Source organism: Phaenicophaeus curvirostris, chromosome Z, assembly GCF_032191515.1.
Source record: "Phaenicophaeus curvirostris isolate KB17595 chromosome Z, BPBGC_Pcur_1.0, whole genome shotgun sequence".
Classification (NCBI taxonomy): Eukaryota; Metazoa; Chordata; class Aves; order Cuculiformes; family Cuculidae; genus Phaenicophaeus; species Phaenicophaeus curvirostris.
In genome coordinates this window covers 23,430,525-23,454,827 of record NC_091431.1, presented here as the reverse complement: position 1 = coordinate 23,454,827, position 24,303 = coordinate 23,430,525, and the positions used below count along the sequence as shown (strand labels likewise).

General features: G+C 40.5%; 1 protein-coding gene across 1 annotated transcript in view; it reads left to right on the top strand.

Annotated features, from left to right (window-relative positions):
- The window catches only part of LOC138733027 (neuronal acetylcholine receptor subunit alpha-7-like), a 51,522-nt gene extending 29,121 nt beyond the window's left edge, over positions 1–22,401 (top strand). The window contains exons 6-11 of the mRNA XM_069879898.1: positions 1,188–1,267; positions 2,649–2,816; positions 4,791–4,985; positions 6,256–6,342; positions 16,108–16,217; positions 21,299–22,401. Of these exons, the coding sequence (XP_069735999.1) occupies positions 1,188–1,267; positions 2,649–2,816; positions 4,791–4,985; positions 6,256–6,342; positions 16,108–16,217; positions 21,299–21,820 (1,162 nt within the window). The 3' untranslated portion in view covers positions 21,821–22,401. The remainder of the gene's footprint in view (positions 1–1,187; positions 1,268–2,648; positions 2,817–4,790; positions 4,986–6,255; positions 6,343–16,107; positions 16,218–21,298) is intronic.
- Positions 22,402–24,303: the final 1,902 nt, after the last annotated feature.

The following is a 24,303-nucleotide window of genomic DNA, read 5'->3' as shown; positions in this document are numbered from 1 at the left end:
TTATCTACAATGCTTTAACCTGTTCCTTCTGTATTCTGCCTTGCCACTAGCTGAGAATGAATTGCAGTGAATCACAGTTTGTGGAGTGTGAAGCACAGAGTGTGCAGAATGCCTTGGTTCTCTACACCCTGTTATTTCCTTTCCTTCCACAGCAAGAAATATGTTCTTTGACTTTTCCATGTCTCCTTGCATTTATAAACACCTTTATTGCTACCTTTTATGTCTTTTGACATGAAGTTATCACTCATTCTGCACTTAGTCTTTTCAATTTCATCCCATTGTCTTCTTCTGAGGACGATTCCGAGGACTGAGGACTCAGGTATTAATAAGGAACAGGTTACAGAAGGAATGAAGGTTTTGAAATGTCCACATCTGGTTGTGAGACAGGGTGTGTAATATCATGTAATCACACAACATAGACCTGCACATAGCCATGACAGGCAAGGCTTTACAGCATCAGCCAGGGGAACCCTCCACAGTTAATTTCGTCACAAGAGAACCTCTGGAACAAGCCCCTGTCCTGCTCCCTTGAAGAATTCTTGTCTGCTCCTAGCTTGTTATTCCCTTATTTTTCTCAGAATTGCTGGAATCCTAAAGAAATTATCTATTTTTGATCCCTTTCACCTAGTTTCTGCCATCAATGAATCTTCTCCTACAAGCCACAATTCCAAACCAACTTCTCCCCAATACCTTTCTCTATTGATTGAAGCAAACCATTGACCCTTCTGCTTCCTAAGAGACTGCGGAATTGTTGCCTCAGGCCACTATTACTCTTACAACTGATATTTGGGTAACAATATCTGATTTACACTGTGAGTTGCCCGATTCTGACAACAGCCCCAGGAAAGTGTCAGCATTCCTACTGTCTGGTCTTTGGATACAGCTACCATGACACTTTTGCTCCTTTCACTTCTGCCTTTTCTCTGAGACATCCAACAGCTCTGCCTCTCACTTCTTTAAGGACGTTGCAGTGTGCAATCAGCATGCCTGGGTGCAGGCCAACAGAGTCTATGAGAAGCTGAGATAGGCACAGGTTGAGGGAAGATTCTCTATCCAGATGCAGGACCTTAATTCAGACATCCTGTGCATTAAATTCATCCTAAAGATTGTTTTAAGGTTGACATATTAACTTAAACATCAGCTTGCCTTTTTTTTTTTTTTTTTGTGTTCTTTTTACTGTGTTACAGTGCGGATGAAAGATTTGATGCGACATTTCACACCAATGTGCTAGTGAATTACTCTGGATCCTGCCAATATATTCCTCCAGGTAGGGCACAGAGAGCATTTATTTGCTTTAAGTAGATGTGTAGCTTTGAATAAGTACAAGTGGTTTTCCTTCATGAATGAAACCAAGGCACTTAGAAGCAGACTTAAAATTTTGCAAGATACGTAATTATGGGACAAACCAACTGAAATAATTTAGGTTCATTATTAGTGGTGCATTTCCACTTCAAAAATCAGTAAATTACTCTCCTGAGCAGTTTGCTTAGAACATTCAGAGGCTCAGCTGAACTACTGTCTAATGCAAGGTGTTGTGCATCATCACATCACATTCCATGTGCAATCCAATTAGCTCTTTCTTGAGAGTGCCACAATGCCTACAGCCTTTGTAGCAGCAGGGAAAGACAATAATAAAGAATCTCTTGGGGGTTTTATTTTTTTAAAAGGCACAGCTCAAGTGCTCACTGCAGAACGTCAAATTCAGCTCAGTGACTCAGAGCTGGGATTTACATTAGCTGATGTTTTAGGGAGCACACATCAAATATTACTGCAAAGGGATAGGCTAAGTAGAGCATTGGAGATAATTTTCCAAAGAAGCTGCTAGCTGCCTCTCTTTCACACAGTGCCTCTGAGCTGGTCAGCATGCAGTGAATTGGTGAGGTAAGATGAAGCCTTCAAAGCCACAGGCACAGAAAGAAGAGGGTTTGCAGGGGTGACCTCTGTGGTTTCCTCCCAGCTGTCAGTGATGTAGGCTCTGCAGATCATCTTCCCCATTCTCCAAGCCCTCCATGCTGCGGGATGGCTGTGGAAGTTCCACAGCTAAGGAAAAAATAAAATTAGATCGCAACAAGGTACAAACATTAATCTCCTAAAGTCCTTGAAATGTCACATCTGATGATGATGGTAGACTAGACACATGCAGAGTGAAATTCAAGGCTCAGGTTAATATGCAGAAATTAAATGCCAGCACGAAGCAACATTTATCATAACAATGTATTTTCAAGGGACTGTGGGTCTAACGCAGGGTCTGGCAAGGAATTCCTTTTAAAGAACTTGTCACAGTACTTCCAGACACTGTGTGTGGACATCTGCATACTTCACATCTATGTACTATACACACCTCTCAGGTCCTGCAGCTCTGCCTGTGATCTGCTGGGGACAACCAGCACTAGGACACAGGCTTGGCTTCTCCTGGATAGCCTGTGTCCTGGGCAGCTGACCTCAAGGATACAGTGAAAGATCTTCACTGGTGCCTCAGGAAAGGAGGTTATTCCACTTATTGCAGCATTGTCCATCTGTGCTACTTGTTTGGTTACTACATCACACAGGCTTTTGGAGAAAAAGTTGCTTACAATAGATTGGACAGATAATGGTGGAGGTGAAATGCACTTTGCCTATGCTTGATCCTGATTGATTTCTCTTCACAGGTATTTTGAAGAGCACGTGTTACATTGATGTCCGCTGGTTTCCCTTTGATGTGCAAAAGTGTGATTTGAAGTTTGGATCCTGGACTCACAGTGGCTGGTTGATTGACCTGCAGATGCTTGAGGCTGATATTTCCAACTACATCTCAAATGGAGAATGGGATTTAGTAGGTAAATTGGCTGACATAAAATATTTCTAGTGGTCTCATTTCCAAAGGCAAAGCTCAAATATATAGAAATTACCAACCCCATTTGGACATACAATACAGACATTAAATGTTTCTATGTAAGAAGCAGAAAAGAAAAAAAAGAAAAAAAAATCACAGTTCAGAGACAACTTTTCAGACGCAATCATTGAACTGCATCTGAAAACACTGTGTTCTGAAGTAATTGCCTGCAAGTACGTAAATGAAATCTACTGGTCCTGATGCATCTGAGTAATTTGTTATTACTAAACCTGGATGTGTCTCATGTAGGTGCACAGAATGTCTACTGTAACATGTCAGCCAATAGTTGATTGATGTCAAAAACACTATTTCAGCAAAACTGGAATAAGGTTTTACAGAGATAAATCTCTCTCAGACAGAAAATCATTCAAGTGTTTGGTAGCTCGTAATAACTGCAAATAACTTCAGTTCAGTATGTCTCCCTTCTCTTTTGTGCTTTGGAAGATACTTGTTTGGTTTTTTTTAAAGAGGAATCCATGCCCAGACCTATTTATCTGGAGTGAGCTCCTAGTTATTTTGAACTGATTTATATAGTTAGAAGCGAGTTAGAAGCAGTGCAATGGAAATCCATAAATCTTAGATCACCCTGATGAAAGCTTGCAGAAGGGATGTTTCATCTTCTAGTCTGGGTATGAAGACAAGGAAATAACTGTCACTGACTGTGTGCAGTACTTTTACCGTATAGGGCATCTGAGAAATAGTGCAATAAGAAACATAATAGGTATATAGTTTCATAAGGAGGTCTATAGGGACATCCTCCTAAAGTCTGTCCATTTCAGAGCAGATCTGACTTTCCAGTGTTTCTTTATAGTGGTTATTCCTGTACAATAACTTTGCCTATCTGATTAAGACACTGGCCTGTGGTTTTTCTGCATTCAACTCTGACCATGGGTGAACAAAACAAGGCTTTATCTGGCTCACACAGCAAAATTAAGTAAACATCCACATCGCCACATATTCTAAAATATACACAGAAACAGAAAAGAGAGCTAGGGTGGCAGAAATCATACAAAGTATGGAGTTCTTCCTGCAATTCTGATATTTCCTATGCTGCCACAGTCTCTGCCGTGCAGCATGTCAGACAGTCTACTGCAGCCGAGTCACCATTGCCAATCCTTAAATACAGCTATGTGGGAGAACAATGTCTCTCAGCCTCCAGATGCGACAGACTTTAAGTTGAATTTGACATCTTTTTTTAAAATTAAGCTATGGCCTGTTTGTTTTTCCTAACAGAATAAAGCAAGTTTGTCCACAAAAATGACAGAAAAATAAGAACTGGTGGCACTTGTCACACATAAAATCTGTGGCATGGACTAGTGAACATGACATCAGGTGTTTGTCACTGTTCCTTGGATGCAGGAAGGCAGAACGCACATGTTACTGAGTTAATATTTGTCCACTGCATGCAAATCTTTCCTTGCAGAGGATGGGATGCTCAGAACTGTTTCAATCTGGCCCAGATAAGCTTTCTTGTCTAAATCAGGTTCTAATGACACAGACCGCAGAAGATAAAAACCCTAGAAAACACATAAGATGGACCAAGCCCAGCAAGACATCCTGCACTGTTGCCTCAGACACTGCTGAACCCATTGACATACTAAGGGCTGTCCTGGCTCATTTAAACCTGTAGCGATGTACTTCAGCTTTCAGACAATATTGAAAGTTGTCCTTTGTCTTCTGTTCACCCATGTGTGCACCATTAGCCACAAGTGTTAGAAAATGTCTTTTGCCTGGTAACAGATTTTGGGGTGTCTTTTCTCCCTCAATTTCCACAGGGAACCTTGAAGCACTCATTAAAGCACAATGTGTGACAGAGGTGCCATACGCAGGCTCATAAACCATCAGTTCTTGGCCCACTCCAGGGTGTTACCTGGGACTCCTACATCTTTCCTCACTGCTTTGATCTCCCTCTTGGTAGGTGTCCCAGGAAAGAGAAATGAGATGTACTATGATTGCTGTAAAGAACCGTACCCAGATGTGACGTACACCATCACCATGCGCCGACGCACCCTCTACTATGGCTTGAACTTGCTTATTCCATGTGTTCTCATATCTGGCTTGGCACTGCTAGTTTTCCTTTTGCCAGCTGATTCAGGGGAGAAGATTTCTTTAGGTAAGTGCTAATGAATTGATTTTTTTTGTAAGTGCTTCTTATGCAATCGTAAATACTTCGTGGTGCTTGATGAATAAAGATTTCCCTGGAGGATCAATAGAAACATTGATTTGGTTGCAGAAACTAGCTTTCTATATGGCATTCAGAAATCCTGTGCTAAACTTTTCTACAATATTTTGGATTTTACTCTGTGATAAAGCAGATCTTGTTGCTGGTGCAGGCAGTCATAATAGTACTCTCTCATCCCTGTTGTTCTGGTCTTTAGTATATCTCAATGCATTTCAAAGCTGATTAGTTCTGTTTTTCAGATAGGACATACTGTTTACAGAATGAAAGGTTGTGAGCAGCAGCAACTGGGAATTGGATTTTCGCCTTCCAAGTTCAGCTACCAAAACACCAAGACATGAGTGTCCCATGAATGCAAAGCAGTGGCACCCAAGGAAGGGCTAAATGAGATTCACTTTTGTGTGTATTTATAAAGATAAGAGGGATGCTTCCAAGAGAAGACAGAAGGGAGCTGGAAATACAGAAGAATGGGCCAGCAAGATTGCTGGAATTAATTGCACAATTCCAATCAGGACAGGGACTGTTAAATCCCATGAAGAGCCCTCAGCGTGACTACAACAATCAGAGATCTGAGCAGCTAGCCTTACAAGAAGTAAAACGCAGGTTACAGGGGATACAGTAGCTGTCTATGAAAGATAAGATGGCGATAAGGAAAAGAATTATTTCAGCTGAAGTACAATATGGACAGTAAAAATAAGAGATAAAATTCATGCATTGACCTTGTGATTTTTCAGGACCAGAGATGTTAGGTTTAGCAATGGTCTTTCCAGACAGAACAAATAAAGAGCTACTTTTAAAATAGGTTGCATCTTTTTGTAGGGTATTATATAGTATATAATAGTCAAAAACTAGGCTTATGTCTGTGCAGATCTCTCCTAGCCCTTAACAACCACCTGGGCTTTGCAAAATGTTTTGGAAAAGCAGTGTAGTGCACCAGTTATGCAAGCTTCCTTCCACTCTGCAGGAAAGGTTTCTCCATTTCTTTTAGAGGAGCAAGGGTTTGGCTGTAATTGAGAGAAGTGAAAAGATAGCAGATAAAGTTGCATACAACAATGCTATTACTTCATGGAAGTTCTTGTCTGCGCTGACAAACATGAAGTCATGTGTATGGCATAGCTCTAGATGAGGATGTAATATCAAAGACATCAGAGAATCAGATGCAGTTATGTTCCTCATCCTTCCCTTCCATGTTCATACCCTGCAGGTATTACTGTTCTGCTTTCCTTGACTGTATTCATGCTTCTTGTCGCTGAGATCATGCCTGCAACTTCTGACTCGGTCCCACTAATAGGTAAGTTTATTCTCTCTGCTCCGTGCATGATGCCTCCTAAGAGTTGTTCAAAGCCTATTTTAGAAATGTCAGGAGTAAACCTCTTCCTGGGCTTTACTGTTCACATGTAGGAAAAGAGCCAATATGAATAATACAGAAAGGCTCTGGAAATATCAGATAAGCTGAAGGGACACAAAATCAATACATAACGTGGAGGTCTAGGTAGGCAAAGCACAAAGCCAACACCATAGGAATAGTACTCAGCCATGGCTCTAGATTCACTGAGGTTGTTCCATAAAGTCTTTTCAACAGCTCTTGGGATGAAGTTGTGTGCACTGGTACTAGAGTCAAAGTTCAAATATATCACTGGAGTATTTTTAACATGTGCTGAAAACTATGAGACAGATTGTCATCTTGGGAACATGGGCCAGACAGACATTGTTATTTCCTCTGTTTTCACAGGTTCATCCCTTTGCCTCAATTTCTTGGGGCCTCAGTTTCTCAACTGTGAACTGGAGAAAGCATTATTCCCTCATGTCATAGCAGGGTAGAGAAAACAAATCTTTTTTAATTTACAAAGTAAAGTATGAACACCACAGAAAAACTCAGAACCTGTTTAATTATGGTCTCTTGAGATAACGTTTGTCTTTGTGTACAAAGGATGAGTGAAGTACACATTCCAGACAGTACAAAACAAACAAACAAAATATTCAACAGTATGTCTATGTGCAGACAGAAGGTGCACCTCACCATTGCATAATTAAAGCCTCACACAGGTTATATTATGAATAGGACAAATGAGCAGTTAGAAAGACAGTCTCATCTCGTTTCAAGGGTTAAAAACTCAGATCTGACTGTGGGGAGGGACATACTAAGTGCAAGAATGCTCATAGGCAACAGTTTCTGAAATCCTCCAAATTGGATATCATAGAATCATTGTATTGCTTAGGTTGGAAAAGTCCTTTAAGATCACGAAATCCAGCCATGCATCCAACACTGCCAAGTTCACCACCAAACCATGTTTTTAAGCACACCTACATGTCTTTTAAATACCTCAAATACTTCCTTAGGTAGTCTCTTCCAATGCCTGATAACCTTTTTGGTGAAGAAATTTTTCTTGATATATAATCTGAACCTCCCCTGGCACAATTTGAGGCCATTTCCTTGCATCCGATCAAAGGCTGGGAGAAGAGACCAACACCTACCTCACTACAATCTCCTTTCAGGTAGTTGTAGACAGTGATAAAGTCTCCCCTCAGCCTCCTTTTCTTCAGGATAAACAACCCTGGTTCCTTTATCCTGGTTCTCCATCCCCTTCACCAGCTTCATTGCCTTCCTCTTCACACACTTCACCCCCTCTGTTTCCTTCTTGTAGTGAGAGGCCAAAATCTGAACACAGTATTCGAGGTATGGCCTTACCACAGGGGAAAAGATGACTTCCCTGGTCCTGCTGGCCACACTGTTACTGATACCTGGGCACACTGCTGGCTTATATTCAGCAGGATGTCAAACAACACTCCCAGGTCTTTTGCCACCAGGCAGCTTTCCAGCTCTCTTCCCCCAAGCCTGTGGTGTTGCATAGTGTTGCTGTGACCCAAGTGCAGGGCCTGACAGCCTTGTTGAACCTCATATAACTGGCTTTGACCTACTGATCCAGCCTGTCCAGATCCCTCTGTAGTGCCTTTCTACCCTCAAGCAGATCTACACTCTTGCACAACTCAGGATCATCTGCAAACTTAGGGAGTTGCAGAGAGACCACCTGATCCCCGCATCCACATAACTGAAAATTATATTAAAGAGAACCAGCCCCAATACTGAGCCCTGGGGAACACCATTTGTGACCAGCCTCCAACTGTATTTAACCACATTCTCCACAGTGCTTTGAGCCCAGCCATCCAGCCAATTTTTTACCCAGCGATTAGTACGCCTGCCCAAGCCTTGAGCAGCCAGTTTCTTCAGAAGAATACTGTAGGAAATGGTGTCAAAGGCTTTACTAAAATCTAGGTAGGCAACATCCACAGACTTTCTATCATCCACTAAGTGTGTCCCCTTTCATAGAAGGAGATCAGGTTAGTCAAGCAGGATCTGCCTTTCCTAAACTCATGCTGACTGGGCCTGATCTCCTGTTATCCTTTGTGTGCAACATGATGGCCCTCAAGATGATCTGCTTTTCAGCCTTCCCTAACACCGAGGTCAGATTGACTTATGGAAAGTCAGCAGGATTTTTGACTCTGAGTCACACAGGAGCTTTCAAAAATATGACAAAACCTCTTTCTACTTAAGACTCCACAGGGCAAATAAAATTTTAAGAGAAACTTTGTGTGTAGGGAAGAGACACAAGGCATCTTGGACCAATCTTTGCATAAATTTGCTTTGTGTAATACTGTTTGGAATTGTAAAAGAATGCACTTGCCTATGCCCAGTCCACTAGCTTTAACCAGACCAGTTTCTGCTGATATAGTCCTCTGTCACAGGAGGTAAGATATATACCAAGAAAAGCTATGAATATTTATATATTATTACTGCTTGTGATGCTGTAAGAACAGATTAATTTCTACCTATCACAGCATAGCTATGTCAACATCCCATACCTGGAGAGGGTGAGGTGTTGTGAAACCCTGTTGCATCAAGTCCCTCTTCTCCAGGTGAAATGGCTCAGCTATTAGGACTTGTCACATCTTTTTACTCTTTTTGGATCACAAAGTCAAGGAGATGATAACAGAGCTTCTTCTCATGAATATGCCACATTGCCAGCATATATTCTTGCAAATTATTTCCTAATGCCAAAATAATTAGAGCGTATCAAATGTATTAGAAACGTACCTCTCAAAGTTGTTATGTAGGTCAAACACAGTCTGTTTCTTTCATCTGTTCATTAGACAAATTTTGTATTGTGAGAAACTGTAAAAGAATAATCCTTGCACATGGATGCTTTGCTATACCCTGGAGACTCACTTCAGGTATCCAGATAAGAGATGTCTAAAGCAGTCCTGTGGCTGCTGTCATTTGATGCTTTCCCTGTCACAGGCCAAAAGCAAAATGAACCTTGACACAGTGAGGTGCACTCAGGCTGCATGCTCCTAAACTCGACCATCCAGGTGCAATTAAGTTCTTATTTCATAGGATCACAAGACAGTTCCAGTTGGAAAGGACCTCAGGAAGTGGAAACTGTGTCTAAAGCTTTGCATAAGTTGATAAAAAGGACACCTATTGCTCTCTCCTTGTCTGCAAATATTGTGATTTTATAGGAAATCACATTGGTCAGTCATGACTTATCTTTGACAAATGCAGGTTTGTTTAGTCCCTACCTTCTCAAATGTCTCGGAATTTTCCCCAAGGACTTGCTCCCTAGTTTACCCAGGGACCAATGTCAAAATGACAGGGCTGTAGTTCTCTGGATTGTCCTTTTGGACTCTTTTTGAAAGTAAGTGCAACATATGTATTTTTCCAGTTGTCAGGGATCTTACCATGTCTCCATGGCTTTGCAACAATAACCTTAGGACTCTTGGTGACACCTTTCTGGTCCCGTGGACTTGGGCAGATTCAGGCTGCACAGTCAATCTCTAACTCCATACTCATCCACAGCTAGTTGTTTTTTCTAGTCTTTAACTGTAAGCCCAGAGACATGGGAGACCTTGATGGTGATAACTGAAGCAAAGTATGCACTGTCTTGACCTTATCTCTGTCCCCTATCACTAAATAATCCTCCCCATTCAGCAGCAAGCCCCTGTATTCCTTCTTCAGCTTTTTACTGTTGATGTAGTTATAGAAACTCTTCCTGTTGCCCTTGACTCCCTTGACAGTCTCTGTTCCTGAGCATTCCCAACACCAACCATAATGCTTAGGCAATGCTTCCAAATTTTCCCTTTGTAGCCCGTCCCTGCTTCCCCCCATCCCCACCTCTTTTGCATTAGAGCTCAATCATGATTTCCCAGGCTAGCCATACCACATCTCCTGATGTGTTTTCTTGTTTGTGTGCATAATAGAAAGGACTTTTCTTGCACTTGGAGGCTGCTGTACTTTAAGCCTTTGCAGTTTTCTTGTGCTGCTTCATCTTACAGAACTTCTTCCAGTGAAATCACAGCTACAACTTTACTGAAAAATGAGAAGTTTGTTCACCTGAAGTTCAAAGGTGTTCTCATTTGCTGTTCTCATTCCTCAGTGCCTTCATGGCCATTAACTCCACTTTTTTGTAATAACTACAGACTAGGTTATCATTGATTACTATGTTCCCAAACAGTTCTTCCTAACTAGTGGAGAGCCAGCTGTACACCAGCTCTAATTAGCCAGTCCTGTACTTATATCAGAAAGTTATCACTGATATCCTTCTTAAATCCTCTTGACTGCTTGCATTACACCGTAATGCTTTTTCAGCAGACATCAGGGAGGTCAAAGTCACCTGTGACAACCTGTGATACAGAGGCTTCTCTGAGTTGTTTTAAGAAGGACCCATCCCCATATCCACTGTGTTTGGATGTTCTATACCGTGCTTGCACCATAGCATTACTCTTGCTGGCCTCTTTGCTGAATCTGACCCACAAGCTCTCCAGCAGCTCTCATCCATTCCACAGAGGAACCCCCCATGTGCAATGAGATCCTTCATATAGAGGGCAATCCATGTTGTCTCCGCTGTCTGTTCCCCCTTAAGAGCTTGTACCTATGAACCAGAGCATTCTAGTAGTAAGAGACGTTCCTCCACATCTCAGTTGTCTTAGCAGTGTTATTGTTTCACAACCATATGGAGAGTTCCTGTTTCTCCTGCATATTTCTCAGACTTCATGCATTTGCTTAATCTTCAGTGAGCACCTTCACCTTGTTTCACAATTCCTGAGGTCTTTCTTGCTCAGGCCACCCAGGACCATTTTCTTTCCACTCTTGTTAACCATTTCTCCAATCAATTTTGCTTTGTAATCTCACTTCCACAGTATTCCTACTTTAAAGCCACCACTCCTAACTCCATGCTCCACTCCAAATAGGCAAAGAAAGACCGCTCACCTGTTTGGCTTCTGCACCCAAACAGCCCTTGTTCAGCAAGTGCTTGAAGCTGGGCTGGTGATTTTACATGATCTTGAGTTCTGAAAACCTTAACATTACTCTAATAAGGTAGCACAGCATAATCTCTCCACTGTGATCTTATAGATGACCTCAAATGGTGTATTTTAGCTGCTGAACTGATACCAGGTTGTGATCACAGTTCTTCGGTTTGATATGTGGTCTAGCTGAAATTCCTCAGGACTGAGTATGAGGAAAAGTAGGACACTTGGACACCTTGTTCAGTTTTTGGAGAATCAGCATGATTAGTGCCAGGTTACAGGAACAAACAGATCTTCTAAAGCACGTGGTTTGAGAAGGTTGCAAGTAATTTGATATTGAAGTAGAAAGATACATTGCTGGTCTGCAGAAAAGCCACTGTCCCTGGTCTTTGTGCATGTGGAAGATGAGATACTCTGAAAATGTGACACCACGTACTTTAAAAATCTGCATTATATTCTTAGGGTCAGGGTTTGGTTTTTGGTTGGTTTTGTTTGTTTTTTTGTTTTAAATAAAAACTTACATTCACACCTACTTGAACCTAGAGGAATACTGGCAGCCTTCGCTAGTACAAAAACACTACTGCCTAAAATGTTGTACTTCTTACTTTTCTCCACCTTCTGACCACAACTTTAACTACTTAACCGTAATAACACAGGAAATTCTTACAGCTGCTGTTGGAAGTATCTTTGTTGAGGGAGCAAAGGAAAGAAAAGAACTAGCTTCTGAAGTCTGCTATATTTGCAAAGAAATGTGGAAAGCATATACCAGTTCTTAGTTGAGGCAACTGTCCCTTGACCACAACTTACATTAACAATAAATGAAGCATCTCTTGGCGTAAATAATCAGAGGGGAACAGATGAGGCAAGGTACTTGCTTTTTTCCACCTTTCTGCAAAACGGATTCTTGCTTCCTTGGTATGCCCTCTGCATTGTCTGTCTGTAAAGCTGCCGGTGCAGAAACTCTTTTACTCCATCTATGCAACTTCCACACATAATGGACTCCCATTTCTATGTAGCCCACTGACTGCTGGATTAATAAACATTAGAAACAAGCCAACTTCTTTTTTGTAAAGAGCAAGTGACGAAGCTTGACCTAGAAACCAATAGCCCCTTTCTGTGCCAAGAAATATTCCAGTTAGACAGTTTGATCATTATATTTGCCCCCTGCTCTCATTCAGCTTTCTTGGAGGCTTTCATCCTCATCAGTAACTAGCCACTCCTTGCCCATCAGCATGTCTTCTCCTGTTCTTCTAGAGCAGAGCCTCCCTTTTTGGGGGAACAAGATGTTTCCAAAAAACAGTTTTCAGCAGCATGCATACGTGTGAAGCGAGGCACCACAATCATTCAAAAGTTGAATCCTGCCCTTCTCCAAAGTCACCTGCAATATTAAAGAAAGGAGAAGTCTGGAAACCAGAGTGAAGATGTCTCTGTCTCTTTTTAAAAAATTAACCACCCACATGCACCCATGAGCATCAGAAATCAGCTCAGCCATTTGGATCAAGAGCGTTAAAGTCTCCTGATATCTACAACAGTTTGGCCAGAATCCAACACAAGTAGACAAGGCTTGTTTCTCTACAGAATCCTGGAGGTCCCTCCTGGCACTTAAAATCTCTAGAGTTCAGATCCTAAAAGACTTTCAGGCCATGACAATGCAACAGCAGCTGTGTCCTAAACTTACCCTTCCTAGTGTAGCTTAATCATGCCTCATGGGAAGTGTGTCTGGCTGCACTTGTGATTTGACTTATTTTTAATTTCTCTCTTTAAAAATACTTTTATTGAGAGTCTACTTAATTAGACAGCTGGAGTTCATTACTAGAGAAAAGGATATACATAAATGCAGAGAAGTCCAGATGTGCTACACAACTGAAATTACGGGTAAAATCACGAAGCCTGTATGTTACAGCTCAAGCATATAATTCTTTCTGCTTCTAAAAACCTATGCAATCATGCACAGTTTGGTCTCGGACTATAAATGCTAGTAATTTCATAGGGGTTTCATGCACCTTCCTGCCCCTGCCACGTAACATCATTGCACCCAGTCTAGTGTGTTATGTAAGCAAGGGTATCCCATGTTCCACTGTGTCCCTTAACTGGTTCAGTGACCAAAACAGAATTAAAATAAACACTGTTATTTCAATTTTGTACAAACTCAGGTCCTGCCCATTGAAATGAAACGGTTAGGTAGTTAATCTGAGAACTACATTTGAGACATTTAGATCTAAATTGGAAGGACTTTTTTTATTCCTATACAGACAATATGATCCATCTAAATAGCACTGGATTAACAATCCATTTTTGCTAATGCTTTTTTTTATCACCTCTGAAGGAAAGATGAGTTCTTTCCTTAGGCAGCAGGCATAAGCTTGAATTCCTTTTTTTAAAGAGCACTGTGCCTCCCTGTTTACAGTCTCCATGTCCCTGAATTGTTCCATTAAACTGTATTTTCCATTTGAAAGCAGTCTTTTAATTAAGACTAGGAAATGGCATTTAAAAGTTGCTAAGGAAAAAGTTCCGAAAGATTCTAAGCTGTAACTCTTCCCCTTCGTGACTTTGCTTAGGATTACACAGTTGTTGGTCATGCCTACCCACATCCAGTGGTACCTAAGAAAGCAGCGACCAGAATCTCATACATCTTGCTGTAGGTATGTCTTCAAACATTGGTGTCTCAGCATAAACCAGTTTGGACTGATTGGCTTAAAAAGATTAAGCTCCTTGTGCAATGTTTAGTTGCAAACAAAACGAGCCAGTTTGTCAGAAAGATCAATCCACAGCCCATGTTAAAGTCAGATGTGGCCAAAAGCCATTGCTCTGGAAAAATTGAGAACAACACAGTTATGAGCATGAACAGCACTGCTTCCTGACCGTTCTTTCTCCCTGCCAGCAACATCCTCTCCAGAGGGGAAAATATTTGGGGCCATATGGCACTGAAAAGTTCGTAGCTGACCCCACTTTTCCCTCTCACAGCTGCTTCCAGCACCAGATGTTTTGTTTTTAAGAAGAGGCTGTTAAACCCTGGGTCCTAGTAAGGAGCAGATTCACCTCTTTTGCTACTTCCTTCCTCTGCTTTCATTGCTGGTTCTTGAGGGCTGGCAAAATCCAGCCCTAGAGTAGGACTAAGCTCCTCCAAGTCTTTGGGGCATTCTCTCCCCACCCCTCCACCAAATGAATAGAGCATCTTCTCTTACCTGGGCTGTATGTCCACCTGTCACTTCTCATGTCACAGATATCTTCTGAGACTTCATTGCCTGGCACATATAACATGGCTGAAGTGCCATACCCTGTGTCCTTTATCCTTACTTTCCAAATAAAACATTCACTCTAGCTTGAAAAGAAAACCCCTTACTAATATTCAGATGATGCAGACCCAGCCATCTTCTTTGCATATCAACAATCAAAAACCTTACAGCACAAAAACCTGCTAATCATTGACTGGGGTCTTGAGTCAGGTAATACCAAGATGTTCCCAAGTTCAACAATTTAACTAATTTTCTAAGGATCTGTGAAAAATCCTAGCCAAAGCCATTTTCAGGCCTTTGAAGGCTAGTACTATCAAAATGTGTAGAATTTATGGAATTTAATTAGTGACTTATGGAAGTAATTAAACCAGCAATATCAACACTCTGTGTTTCTGTTTCTGGGGCATATTGGAATCAGATCATCCAGCTTCTTTGAAACCTGAGTTCCTGGTTTGCTCTGCTTTTGCCTGGCTGCTTGGCTCTTTACTTTCTAGAGTAAGTGCAACAGAGACCCTTCAATTCACCTCACCTTCAGGCCTGTTCTTCTAATCTAGCTGCATAATTCATCTTGCCACAGAAAGCCATGCCCACCTCTTGAAAGAGTTGCAGCATTCATTTCAGGAAGGCCTGACAACTCTATTATTACGAACAATTTTTTTATTGCTGAGGCAGTGGGAAATAGCATTTAGAAACAGAGCCAGAACAAAATTTGCCTTGGAGCCTGTATTGGTATTTTTCTTTACTTTTCCTGCAAACTAGAGGAGGGACGGCTAGACGTGGAAGGAGGCTATAGTCTCAGGCAGTGTCGTAAGCTCTCCCATATCATCCATTGTGTCAGCCAATGGTAATGCTCCCTGGTATTTTGCCACAGCAGACTTTGAATGTTATTAGCCCTGTGGGTCATTTCTCTTTACAATCCTGAGTGCATCAACCTCACTCCTGGCATAAGGAAGCTGTAATGCAACTTAGGACAAATGATTTCTTGTCTCAGTTCTGGAATTCCAGGTCTTGGTTTCTTTCCTGCATAATAGGCTTAAATTTAGCACCTAGCAGGGGTGTAGCATGCTTTCATGGGAACCAAAACAAGTAGTCTTGAGGTCTGAGGAAAATGCTGAAAGTGCTATTGTGAGCAGTGGTGGTGGGGGTGACATTTCCTGAGAAAGCCCAGTGACATTACGAGGACAGCATTTCCCTCCAACACCTCTGCTGGTACTACAGGGTGGCCTAGGGCTGAGGATGCTGCTGTTCAGTGGGTCTGATCAGCTCAGCTCCCTGATGTACTAGCCACAGGCAGCAAACAGGTCCTTAGCAAGGGGCCCTCCATTTCTCTCTCAGAACAAAACCCAAGCATTTTACGTATTTCACTGGTTCTAGCCCTTCCATCATTGGAGAGGAGGAAGCTGGGTAGATGCACTAAAAACCTCAAAGGCCTCAAATGCTCCAGCATGGAAGACCAGAGAGGAAGATGTTTGGATGTTTTTTTTCCTTTCTTAACCAAGTCCTCCTTTTGCTTGCAGCTCAGTATTTTGCTAGCATCATGGTCATCGTCGGTCTGTCTGTGGTGGTAACAGTGCTGGTTCTGCAGTTTCATCATCATGACCCTCAAGCAGGAAAGATGCCCAAATGGGTAAGCAGCTTTGGTGGTAAATATTCAGCGGCCTATTGAAAGAAACGAAATAACCTAAAAGCTATAGTAAAGTAGTTATAGATGAGGGGCTGAAATTGTTCTCCATTAATCTGAAGTGTCAGCTGCAGGCACTAAGCATGACACCTATGTTTGCTATTGGAAGGAAAGAACAAACATACTAAATCTGGTTTTCCATTAAAAACAGTATCTGTTAGTTGAGTTTTCTATTTAAATTTACAACAGGATGTCTGAGTCATGGCAGAGTAATCTTGCCCAGCACTCACTTTCCAAATGCTAACCCCATGGGCAACACCCTTGATTTCTTATCAAGTGGACACCAATACTGACAAAATGTGAGATTTCAAAACACTAAACAAACCTATCCTGCACCATTGGTCTGCTTTGTTCCCTTACAGAGGCTCTCACTGCAGTTCATGACAGAGCTGTAATGTCCCAAAACAAAGACAGATGAAGCCAATTTACTTTTACTTTGCAACTGTTCCAGTTGTGAGCTGACTCACTGAGTTTCTGGAAGATTAGGAATCCCAGTACCTAAGTGCAGTGTGGGTGTTAATACTGAACCCAGATAAGCCTTCTTCCTCTCGGAACCCACTGCTAATGCACTACCAGTCGAAACAGAAAGGTGGTGTAGTTGGTCTGAATTTGACTGTACAGCGGAAGCATTGGATTTCCCTGACTCGGAAACCTACCTTCTGCTGGAGCCATGTCCACTTAGCTGCCTGGAAAACCAATTTTGTTTGCTGCCATCTGATCAGTTCTGAATGCACTAGTATGTGGACACTCTTCTCTCTACAGAAGCAGACTCTGCTAGCCTAGTGAGGTCTGGCATCAACACCAGCTGGTATTCAGAATGTATGTATTTGGTTTAGATTTCAAGTTAGAAGAAAATTATGCCTTTCTTCCTCTTTCCTTTCCCTAAGAAGACATTTTAGAAGAAGCAAGATATGCTTTGCAAAAAGAAAAGGAAAGAAAGCAGAAACAGATACAAATAGAGTCAACTATCTGCCCAACCTGGTTTCATAAAGTCTGTTTGAACAGAATCCTCTGGTATCTCACTGGCAACATTTGCCATGCAAGACAATTATCCTGACATGATGCTGAGTGTTACATCATTATCGTTGTCAGCCTGAGTACAGAATTGCTTTCTACATTTCTTTACCCTGTCTGAAAACAAACTGCTTTATCAATGTGAATTTAAAAGAAGTCCAATAGCAATTAAGCATACTAAAATTTATTTCTTAAAGTTCTGTATCATTTAAAATTATCTTAGGCTCAAGATAGCAAAGCATGTGAATTCTGGACGAACTGGCACATAAGCATGACCAGAACACACATCTAGGTAAACATGCTTCAGATGTCTACATGGACAGGGTATGTAGCAATATAACAGCCTGCATGGACAATTTTTTTTTTCTTGCTTTTCAAGGAGCTTAGACATAATGGCTCATGTTAAATCCACTCATAAGCCCTGCAAGACAACTCTTGCTCTCCACTAGTTTCTTGCTCTCTTGCCTGGAAACACAGCGTGCAATGAATTTTTACTCTTGAGGAATGTGTTTCAATGGCCTGACAGCTGAGCTGGAATACACTAAAGAAAGAGAGTGGGAAGCACTATTGGGAAGTGCAGATGAGAAACCATGAAAGTTGTAGACCGCACAAGCTGACAGAGCTGAGAATTCTCAAGAGAAAAGGGCTAAATGCCAAGTGTGTATGGAAGAGATTGACTCCACGTAAGTGGACATCAGTCCTCTGCAAGGCACAGGCAAGACCCAGTCATTAGGATTCCTAGCAATGTCTATCTCTCTCTCTTTTTTTTTTTTTTAATGTCCACCTATGTCAGGTATTTCTTACAGAGGCATCCTGAAAGATTTCTTCTCAATAAAAATGAAGAATCTAAGATTTTCAATTGCAGAAAGAAGGAAATTGCTTACCTGAAATTTATTCTCTGCAGTTCCAGTCCTAGCTTATATCCCTACTCTCTACTCACTCCTTGAACCCTCCTCGTCTTGGCTGAGCCAGATTATTGTAAAGGTCTAATACAGATTGTTACAAGATAGTTCTCACCTCCTGCTTAAATGGAACTAGCTGCTGGAGTAATTTGCAGGGGAAGGGACTGGGCTAGTGTGTGAGCAGTTCCAAATGTAGAAGATTTAACTGACTGCATCACCAAAGCCCTCTCTTTCTTAACTATTTACAGTTGAGCAGCTTCTTTTCCCTGCCTCTTTCAAGTGTTTTGTGCTTGGCCTGTGAACCAGAAGAGGTTTAGCCTCTCTGAAGGTGCTCATTTTTTCCCTTACTCCACTGCTGAGACTTCTGTCTTCCTTTTAATTAACCTTTGATGACTTACTACTTACCAACTTTTTCCAAGACAGGAGTTTAAATTCAAGGTTCAGTCAAGGCATTTGTTGCCCAGCCAGTTTGGAAGTGAGAGCTGTTGGCTATCTGACACTTTTGATAGTATCTGTTGAGCTAGCATGGAAAAGAGCACTAAAGAAGGTCCAGCTAAGGAGCATTTGGGGGTGGAACATCAACTTACCTCAGCTGACAACCAAGACTGTTGCATAGGTGAGAGATACGGGACACCAAGCACAGAAAGAAGAAAGAGTGTTCTGGAAAAAGACAAGGGCACTCTGGCTCTTTGCTGTGCCTGAATCAGGTTTGCAGGTTTAAGGCTTTTCTTTTGATGTACTTTAAACCTGGACACAATAGAGATTTGCTCAGGTGCTGATGTCCCTTATCAGGGGAGCTTTAATTGGACTTTCCCCTCTGAATGAGACCAGGCAGGTGGCTGTGATGGGAGCTAGCAGTACAGCTGAATTGTGGTTGAGGGAGGACCTGGATGTAGAGAGTCACAGCAGGGTTGGGCTGTTGACCTCTGACAGCAGCTGTACCCGTGTCCTTCCTTCAAAGAAACACAGATACAATAATGTGGCAGAGATCATAGATTTATACCATCATGCCTAGACTGTTTTCCAACAACTTCTAGGCTGCAGCTGTCTCCTGAATTAATTGCTATGACAAGAACTGTTTGATGCCTCAGTGTTTGTGTTTTCAAAGAAACGGGGCACTTGGAAGTTCAAGCAAATGAAAATCTGTGTTGCTGTTTATTTTCCTATGAGAAATGGGTTTGACTGTATTTATAAATGTAATTTCCATAAGGAGTAAACACTTTGCCTTAAATGAAAAAGTAGCATACCTGTAGAATAAAGCTTTTTCACCTCATATCACCTTCCAGAGATAAGTCAGACGTATTAACATTATCTAATAAGAAAATTTGTCTGGTTTAGTATTTTGGAATTTCACAGTACTAGAGAATTAGTTTCTCTCTCTCCTTTACCACTGACAGCATTGAGATACTTCCAGCAATTAAGACCTTTATTTGGTTCCATGATGTTCCATTTTGTATCCATAACTGATCAGAAGACATTGTAAAGTTTGATTAAATCCAGGATTGATTTTTTTAGGCTGCTAATTATTATTTTCTATTTGTCTCTAATGATCAGGGAAGACATAATGGAATATTTAAAGACCCCAAGTAAAGAATAATGATACGAATCACAGGAAAATAGTCTTTCAGTATGAAGAATAAAGTATTCATTAGTGGGAGAAAAGCAGAAAGGCTCACAGAAAATGGCATGGGGCTGTGACTCAGAAGAGCTCTTACTGCAGAATTTAAAAATTGTATAACTATATTCCACTGGTCATTATTTTTTTGTCTTTTACTATGATTATTCTCACTTGTAGAGATTAATGCCTCTCCCTTTCTGAAATTATGCTTGTCATTACAGCAGCAATTCAAAATGCTAGCTCTAATTTCAGCAATTCTGGATCTGTACTGTGCAAACAGCTCATCCTGCACCTAAACAACCTTGGAGGCAAAGCATAGTCCCATGTCGAACATGGTCAAATTGAGTACAGCAGGGTCACACAGGGAGTCCTGGGCCAAGACTCAGTAGAGAAACAAGAGGTCACGTCTGCTCTGTCTTGGACATCAGATTATTTGAGTTCCTACCGGAATGAAAAAGTCATTAAAGAGGCCACCTGTCTTCCAGGAGGGACTCTCACAAGTACATTGCAAATGTCCATTTTATATGCATATTATCAGAAGGACTTTATAATTACAATATTTGATTTTACTGATTTAGTTTGCTGCCCTTCACACAAAATGTTCCTAATTTCACAGCCTTTTTTGCTTTTCACAGCAAACAATGTTAATAATAGGAATTATAGCAGGCTCAGATTTCAGACTAGACATCTGAAGATCAATTCAGCGGGAAAAAATGTTTGATGAGCTCTCTGGAGTTAGGTCATTTGATGGCCTTGACAAGAAACATAGAAAGCACAATCCGCCGCATGCAGGTTAGACTGCTTTTGAGGTGCGCTGGAGTAGTTGTACACCAGAGCATCAGGAAATGACAGCAGTTAATAGTAGCATTTAGATATTGAACTGCCCAATTTGATTGATTTACTATTATTCTTGGAAAAAAAAGCCTGCTGCATTATGTGGCTGAACTTTTCAAAGGAATATTGAAATGACCTTCAAATAAAAACCACTACAACTGAAGCTCTTTGTTTAGACTTAAACAGTAGAGATAGAGGTGGGAAGTGTGCTAAAATCAGCTGTTAGTCTTTTGAATTCTTTTTTTTCAGCAGAATCTAAACATTTGCTAGCCAAATAAATTGAAATGTATCTCTTTCCATACTATCTGAGAAATGGTTGAGAACCATACAGCTAATTTTGTGCCTTTGCTTAATAATAGAGATCTGGGATGGTGTGCTGAAGATTTTTTTGTAAAGTAAGATTTTTACATCTCTTTTTCTTTCTAAGCTAAGTGGGCATGGAGCAACTCTACGTTCAAGATATATATAAAAAAGTCATTCTTGGGAAGAAGTCAGAGCACAATAAATCCTATTTGAAAGCAGATTGCTGGAGAACACAGAAAGTAGTCAAGCCTTTCTGAAGTACCATGCAGACTAACTATAACAATCATGAAATGTTTCAAAAACTTTAAAAATGCACAAAAGTTGCTTTTATTTCTAGTATGATCACTCTTTTTCAGGTTCGTGTCATCCTGCTGAATTGGTGTGCTTGGTTTTTACGAATGAAAAAACCTGGGGAAAATATAAAGCCTCTCACTTGCAAATATAGCTATCCCAAGCACCATCTGAGCGTGAATAGTGTGGAGATGAACATCTTACCTGGGCACCAGTCCAGCAATGGCAACATGATCTATAGCTACCATGCAATGGAAAATCCATGCTGCCCCCAAAGGAATGATCTGGGTAGCAAGAGTGGAAAGGTTGCTTGCCCCTTACCAGAAGATATTGAGCTTGTTCAAAATAAAGCTTTAATGGATACTTTTCAGGTGATTGTGAAGATCTTGGAGGAAGTTCAGTTTATAGCAATGCGCTTCAGGAAACAAGATGAGGGTGAAGAAATCTGCAGTGAGTGGAAGTTTGCAGCTGCGGTCATAGATAGATTATGCCTGGTTGCATTTACCCTTTTTGCCATCATTTGCACGTTCACAATATTGATGTCTGCTCCGAATTTCATAGAAGCTGTTTCAAAGGATTTTGCATAAGGATTTCAGAGATGAGCATGATTAATTAAAACATAATATTGCCAGCAATTTTGCTAGGTAATTTAACTCAAATAGAGAAGTGTACTTACATGTGCTAACATACACAGAAGGGGATGAAAATAATTTCAGGACGTAGTTATTCCTGATGTTAGTGATTGTAGTTACTGAACAGTAAATATATAGATGTCTGATATTTATTTCATAGACTAGTTTCAGGTGTAATTAGGTCATGATCTGTGACACATGATAGACAAAAATTCAAGTCTACAATGGATTTATTAGAAGTTAATGCTAATACCAATGTGTTACTATGAATTTGTGATCTTTTAGATATTGTTAATAATTTAAAGGATCATTGATGACTATAAGCTTTAGAGAATTTTGTTGTTTTCAGTATATTTGTATTTTATCATTTTTGTTCAGTGTGGCTGTGATGTTCATTTCTCAGATTTCTCAGACATATCTCTACAGTCATATGATGCCATATATCGTATTTATGAAAATAAACTATCATCATGCTAGCTGTTACTAGTGAAATGACTGGAATGTTTTCTCAATAAATATGTTAATAGAAAGTATTATATTGTATTTTTTCCAGGATATTACTTTTTTTTTAAATTTCTAATATTCGATTGTGAGGTTGGAAAAAAAAAATCATTCTCCATGCTGACAATTATATATATCATTAAAGGTGCCTTCTTAGTTCTGCTGCTGCTTAACTGTTGCTGTCATCTTGAAACTTGCTTAATTTGAAACGCCTCTGATCTCTTGGAACACAGTTGCCAGCCTAATACTAACTAGCTCTAATTAAGGCAAAAATCTTGGGTCTCCATAATCTGTAGGAAATTTGCCACATTTCATTTGGTTCAGATTTCGTATTTAGTCTACACCACTGAAGTAGTATTTTTTTAAATTTCTGTTAATGCAGTCCCTTTTCCAACTTGTTCAGTATGGCTTTGTGAAAAGGTGTGTAGAAGTCTAATTTTATTATTCTAAATTTTAATTTAACAATGTTTATTATCACTATGCTGCCCATAAGTACTCTAATATAATGTCTATATAGTAATAAAAATTAATCGAATTATGCCTCTCCCCTGGAATATAAGAGTAAAACCAAAAAGTACTATACTCAATAGCAACTTCTTTCCACTCACTGTTGTGGGTGGGAATGACACCTCTGATGGTGTGATTTTATTTTGCTTACTGATCACAGCAGGGGTACAAAAGGATGTGGTATGATGTAGACACCTTCCCTCTTTGGTCTAACACAGTACTTCTCTGAATATCCATTGAAGGAAAACAACACCATATATTCTCTGCCTGACTTTCAACTTCCTATTCTTCCCGTGTTAGTGTACCCAAATTAGCATTCCCGTATCTGCATGATGGGATCCTTCCCAACATCACTGTTCGAGATAAAGAAGCAGACCATGGAATTATGTTTGAAAAGGCACTAAAAAGCTATTGAGGGTCCTGACTACAGTGACCTGTTTTGTATTTCACCTGATGTTTGTACTTCTTGTGACTACCTTGGTTCTGGATGTGGCTCAAAGTGTTAACAATGAGGGACAACAGTAACTGTCTCTAATGAAAATTCAATCTGTATTTCAGAGAGATCTTGTTTTCATTCATAGAAGCATTGGTGCTTTAAGTACCTCTTTCTCACTCTTCAGGAGAAAACTCCTGCCCATTTTGCTGCTTCTACTCACAAAATTGCCCTTGCTGAGGAACAGACTGCAACTCAAGAGTGGTTTGCCTAATAGAAACATCTAACTAAACAGTAGAACTGTTCTAGGAGTTTGGGTTAGCAGTATCAGGCTTTGCTCTTGGACAGCAGCTGGAACTGTCATTGTAATTTATTGCTTTAGTTATGGGGACAACCGGTAAATAAAGTCTAAATATCTGATTACTTCTGCAGCTTGTGATGCAGGATGCTAAATGACCTTTAGAACACTCGCTCAAGGACCACTAATGTTTTTGCATGAAAATCTCCATTTTTGAAACTAATCTCCAGTGACAGGTTAAAAAGATAAAAGCTAATCTTAAAGCATACAGTCACAATTATTTAACATCCTAATGCAAAGCATGTTTCCTAACATGAAACATAGAGATTTTGTATAAGAATATTTTGAAGTGGATGCATACATCTTAGATCAAGGGGAGGATGGAAACTATCTGAAAACAACAGCAGAAAATTAATTTCAATTCATTTTTTATTTTATAAAAGCCAGTGCAAATACAAAAATTCCATTTATAGATTGCTACCTTGTACTGTTAGCTTGCCTGGGCTGGGTTGCCTTTTACAGAAATGTTTCAAAACTCAATTTGTGTTAGTGTTATGCAGTTAACAAATCCTTTTACTGGACCAAAACTGCTTGCTGCTTACTTTTTCAGATGACAAAGTAAGGCAGATACTTTTGATATCCAGTTGTCACTTGGCCTTTTGGAAGGTAGTAACACCTCTGTTTTGTAGAATTACCTAG